At 38.0% G+C, this 6,000-nt stretch overlaps 1 protein-coding gene across 2 annotated transcripts in view; it reads left to right on the plus strand.

The window, feature by feature from the left end:
* The first annotated feature begins 1,069 nt into the window (after positions 1-1,069).
* The window catches only part of LOC111869027 (succinate dehydrogenase [ubiquinone] flavoprotein subunit, mitochondrial), a 22,142-nt gene continuing 17,211 nt past the window's right edge, over positions 1,070-6,000 (plus strand). The window contains exons 1-2 of one of the 2 annotated variants that reach the window (XM_023860210.2): positions 1,070-1,211; positions 1,500-1,583. In XM_023860210.2, coding sequence (XP_023715978.1) covers positions 1,152-1,211; positions 1,500-1,583 — 144 coding nt within the window. In that variant the 5' untranslated portion in view covers positions 1,070-1,151. Of the gene's footprint in view, positions 1,212-1,496; positions 1,584-6,000 lie in introns of those variants that run through there. The other variant, XM_023860211.2, reaches the window with a different exon arrangement.

A 6,000-nucleotide genomic window follows, 5' to 3' on the forward strand; every position in this document is an offset into this window, starting at 1 on the left:
TTTTATCATGTTGGTGTCACTGAATGTAAGTACGTGACTGAAGACATTAAGAAAATCAGTAGTTTCATAATAGCTGTTACTTTAAACACTTCTTTCAATGAATGTGAAAGTACCATAGTTTGGACCTCCTTAATTCCAGTATATTCTGTTTTCAGTGCAGTGCTCCCAATGGTTATGTTTGTATGTTTGTACTGTATTGGAGGTTCTTACACTAGTTACCAATGCAGAATGTTATCCTCTGGGTTGTGATACTATGTGGTTTGATAGAATTTCACTGATATATCAGAGGAATATACTGCATCCTTCTTTAGGATTAAAGAGTAAACTGAGAAATAAGATCATCTCTCAGTCAGCCCTCCTGATGTGCAGAGACCAAAACACTTCCTCACTTCCAAGAGTTCATTCTTAAAAGGAAGAATTGTTGCCTGCTTCCCACAGATTCTTCTCAAAATGAAAGACTTTTCTTTCTTCTTGCTTTTTGCTTCTTCCAAGGCTTACTTTTAGGCTTTGAAGGGGAAACCTGAACGGTANAATAATAAATATTTTAAACATATAGACAGATTTATTAACAAGCAGTTTATGTCAACAATTACTTGGTGTCATTTCCCAGAAGATAGCACAAGTTAGTGCCTAATTTGACAAGTTGGAGAAGTTGGAGGTGGAGAAGCATTATAATCATATTTTTACATTACGGTCGAATCAGCAAGGATATACTCATATGCTGCTATAATTCGGAATTACTCTTTGTAAATACGAAGAAATATTACGGTGTGGAACATACTTTTTTTTTCTGGAACGCCAATATTTAAAATATCCCGCTTGTTTATAGTTCTACATTTTTATTGATGGCGGCGCGCTTTAAACAACTGGTAGCCAACTATATAAATATGCCTTCCCCTGGAATAATTAGAGAACATTTATCTAACAAATACAAAGTTTCCGATTTATTTTTAGTAATTATGTTTAATAGATATATGATATTGTTTGATGATTCATTATGTGTGTTATAAACATACAAATATATTATTTATATCTGACCTTAGTAAGTGACTGGTTGGTCACACTGGATTGTCTATTTCAAGCATTTCAAGTTTGGCAAGAGTCCAAATTTGTCTTGGGCCTATAGCAGGGTCTATAGCCAGTTGCTCAGCATGAGTGGAATGATAAAATTACCGGCAATTCTCGCGAAAAATGTGACAACCAACACATTGGTAAGTATATGTGTTATATTTTTATGCAATGATTGTATAGTCTATCAGAATCACATAGTGTGTGGGTGTCGTATGGGATGCTAGATGCGAGGTGCAGGACGCAGAGTTGGCCGCGTTATGTGATCGGGTTACGTAACTAAATCGCAAAAAGGAATCTCCAGGTAACCAGATCAGTTGATTGAAATATTCTTATTGGAACGTATTACGATATAACAATACAACAAATACTTCATTTTTCTGGTGTTATGTATACACATATATATATAAACATTGTTTCGATTTTTGCAGAGCACCGTTGGTCGACCGATAATTGCTGCCCGGAAGATTCATTTTACAATTGATGGAAAGCAGAGTGAAGCTAAAGTCTCCCAGGTAAGTAAAATGTATTGGGGCAATTTCCTTTCAATCTTTCTGTAATACGAAGGTTTAGATGGCTAGGGCCTGTTCTTAGTCTCACTGCCCACGGGACGACCCTCATTCAGGTGTCCGAACATTTCTTCGTTCCCAGAGTCTGTATTGTATTGTGCTTTGTTTTCAGAGTAGACAAGTCAGCAGTTGAATTTTTTTTTTTGTGAGGACTTAAGGAATGAATATTCTGTCAGTACTTTTGAAATTGTAGTCATTTTATACAAAGGTGGCATTGATATTAAAAATCATGGAAATATAACAACTTCACAAAGTGTCGCATAATTTATTCATGCGATGCGAAGCATGTTTGCAAGCAGAAGGGGGTCACTTTCAGCACCTGTTATAAAGCACGGTAAGTTTGTGTTATCTTTTTACAGTATTCTTATAAATGTGTGCATGTACAGAAACTGATGTAAGGGTATCAGCGACACGACTGCACTCTCGCTAGCGGGGAGGGGCACAGTAGTCGCGGAGAAACGTTCCATCCGCTCTACGCTGCTGCCCCGGTTTCCTCGATCTTTGAACACCCTGTGTTACTAATTATGAATATAATTTTTTTAAATGAAGTGTGTTTTCGAATATAAGCTGCACCCCAGTTTTCCTCTTGAATTTTTGGCAAAAAATGTGCGGCATATACATGCGTAAATACGGTACTTGTGTTTGGCATAAGGAAAAATTGCCTGATCAGTGGAAGTAGTCTATTGTTGTTTGTGTATATATATACAGGGTGTCCCAGGAGGAATGGACCAAACTTCGGGAGGGTGTTCCTTATGTTAAGACCAACAAATCAATATTTAAATTCATTTTGTGTAATCACTGAATGATTCACTTGCAGTGAAAAGCTATACTTAAATACAAATAATGCAACAAAGCCAACATATTTCATTACAAATTTAAAAAACCAATGGTACTCACATTTAGCTCTCCGAACTTTCAACTTCTCTTCTGTTGCAGTTCACAATTACTAAATGTTTTAGGTTTTCCATAGTTAGTCGCCTCCTATTGTCTCGTAAGATGTCCTTATAGCGGGAAAAACTTCTTTCCACCTCACAGGAACTTAGGGGCGCATGTACAAAAGCCGCTATTTGCTCCACTGTTAGTGATTTTTTACTTGGCAGTTCAGTACGTTTACCGGCTAAAATTTCTTCAATTTCACAAATTTGTTCATATCCTGGATTTTTTTAAAGAATGCTGTGTACTTTTTCCTTTACTACTTCACCAACTCTTCCAGGAACCGAATTCAATTTGGAAACAGTGGTTTTGAACACACTTAACGACTGATACAAAGTAGTATTGCTATTGCTTGCCTCCAGTGAAGAAATGGCGGATGGAAGATGAGAGAAGTGAGCAGATATATAGGAAAGATTAGTTTCTAGTTCTGCATTTTTTAGTACATCTTGGGCAATTTGAATTGATGCTGCACTTTTGGGATCAAATTTATTCACAACATTCCTAACTGTTTCTAAATGTTTGGTATAATAACTCACTGCACACAGCCACGTGCCCCAGCGTGTTAAAATTGGTTCTGGCAGAAGTGGAACGCTCGGTGCTACTGCTTTAAGGCTTCTTTTCTGTATGGCGCTTTAACAAATACCTTCTTCACAGAAGACACCAACTTGTCAACAAGACGAAAATTTGCACGAATTGTTTCTGTAACATGGTGCAACCCATGGGCAAGGCAAGTCAAATGTGTCATATTTGGAAATATAACTTTTAAGAGCAGTACCGGCTTTCATCATATAACTTGCGGGATCAGTCACAAAGAGCAATACATGCTCCTACTGAATGCCATTCGGCCATAGTAAATTCGTGGAATTGATAAAAAATTTGGAAACTGGAGCTATTTGTAGTTTCAAATTGCTCTACCGCAAGAAGATATGGAGTATATTGTTCATTCTTATTAAGGGGTCCAAGTATACAATTTGCAATTGAGCATCCTTCACAATCTTGTGTTTCATCGATTAATACCCACACAAAAAAATTTTTTTTTACAAGACGGCCCGGTCCCAACAGATCAACTCGTAAATGCTTACTTATGGAGCTGAGCCCTTCTTGAGGAGCCACCAAATCTGTAGATACTCAAGAATTTGTCAGCATTTTATGGAATCCAAAGGTTCATTACCATGTTCACGAGAGCCCTCTACTGGTCCCTATCCTGAGCCAGATCAATCCAATCCATGCCATCCCATCCTATCTCTCTAAGATCCATTTTAATATTGTCCACCCACCTATGCCTTGGTTTTCCCAGTGGTCTCTTTCCTTCTGGCTTTCCCACCAATATCCTATATGCATTCGTTTTCTCTCCCATTCATGCTACATGCCATGCTGTGACGTCGGCTCATGTCCGTGGTCTGTGTGCGCACTTCTTCCCTCTACTGTCTTTCCCCCTCTCTCCTTCCTTGCCGAGCTGGCTTAGCGGCCTAGGGAGTGGAGCTAAGGGCTTGACTTCCCAACCGTTGAAGGGGTAGGTTGTTTCCATTTCGGACCACCGGTCGAGGCCACCCTCGACTGTCCAAATTTATTTCTCTACATGGCATTCAAATTCAGAAAAGCAAACTCTGCGATCATTTTGTAACAGGTATTTGCATCATGTTTTGTATTCTTTCTTTATTTATATATTATATTTATTCTTTGTTGTTAGTTGATTTGGTTATTTGTTTTTGGGTATTTCCGCCTTACTTATCTCTTTGTCCTCCTCTGCTCCTCTTATCCTGTGGTCACGAGAACCTATACGGACCCTGAAGGATCCTACGCTTCAGTGCCCACCTCATCCTCCTTGACTTGATCATTCTAATTATACTTGGAGAAGAATAGAAGTTATGAAGCTCCTCATTATGCAGTTTCCTCCAACCTCCTGTCACTTCATCCCTCTTTGTTCCAAATATTCTCAACACCCTGTTCTCAAGCACCCTCAGTCCATGTTAACTCGTAAATACCTTTCCAGTTTTTTTTAAAGTTCATACAATAATAGTAGAGTGAATTTACCGACTACGCAACACGTTTTTTATTATCACTACATGTTTCGACCTCAAGAGGTCATCCTCAGGTGTATGAACACGGCTGTATAATTACACGCAGTCACATTCACTTTTCACTCATTCGACCCTGTATCTTATCCAGATTTATGCTCACTAATATATTGAGTTATTTTATAAAAAACAGGTTCAAATTATTATTCTAATTTAATTGTTACCGCGTGTAATTATACAGCCGTGTTCATACACCTGAGGATGACCTCTTGAGGTCGAAACATATAGTGATAATAAAAAACGTGTTGTGTAGTCGGTAAATTCACTCTACTATTAATTAAACACACAACAGGATGTACGAAAGGATTAAAATTCATACAATAAACTAAGGTAAGTGTAAATAATTAATTATGGCATAATCATAGTTGCACACGCAATAGGATTCTGTCTTCACTAGTTGTCTCCTAGCAACAGATCTCAACACAGAAACTTATAAATCTCCCCAAATCACACTCCAAATGCCACTGCACTATAGCACACATAATGTCTTCAAATCACATGCATAGTCTTCACACGACGAACTTTCCTTGACTCTCTTCTACCGAGAACTCTCTCACTGTCACTTAAACACTTGAACACTTAAATGCTCTGCTAAATGTTCTGTCTCTGTCATTATATAGCCTCTGCACCGACCACACAGAAAACAGCCAATACTGTTGTAGAGAAGTGTTTACCACAACGTTGCATAGTAGCGAGTGCTGCTCGGTTCGGCTCGCACGGCATGGAGAAAACACCACTTTGTTTATTGTTGCGCGGTCAGGGCACCCACAGACCTCCGCAGCTCAAGAACTCTCGCATGTTGTAAATACGCCACATTATTTATAAGAAAAAAAAATTAAAATACCAGAACAACATATTGTTTTTTGGAAAGTGAGCTGCAAGAATTAGGATAATTTTATACAGTAATATCATACTGCTGCTCGGTGAGATTATGGTAACATGCTGTCCTGACAAAGCACTGGATACCGTGGCTGTATGTAATACAAATTCTGTCAATAGGGGGATCTTTCAGCAATCGTCTCTGTGTTATCAGTTGTCGTCATTTTCATGTAAAATCTTATTTAGAAGACCTTGAAATCCATATTTTGTTATATTTAGGGTCCTGTTGCACATATTTTTGTCCATGATTTATTTGACCGTCTTACAGTGCATACATTTATTCACCTTACTCTTCTCTTTTGCACTACATGTTTCAGTGCTAAAGTGCCATCTTCAGGTGCTTTTTGATGTACGTCGAACTACTTCATTGCATGCCCTGTTATCTTTACTAAAATAACTAAAATATATATTGATAAATTTTAAATATTAAAACTGTTCAGTATTTGTAGTATTTGTCATCTTTATGTCTACGC

The sequence above is a fragment of the Cryptotermes secundus genome, unplaced genomic scaffold (assembly GCF_002891405.2).
Source record: "Cryptotermes secundus unplaced genomic scaffold, Csec_1.0 scaffold70, whole genome shotgun sequence".
In the NCBI taxonomy this organism is placed as follows: Eukaryota; Metazoa; Arthropoda; class Insecta; order Blattodea; family Kalotermitidae; genus Cryptotermes; species Cryptotermes secundus.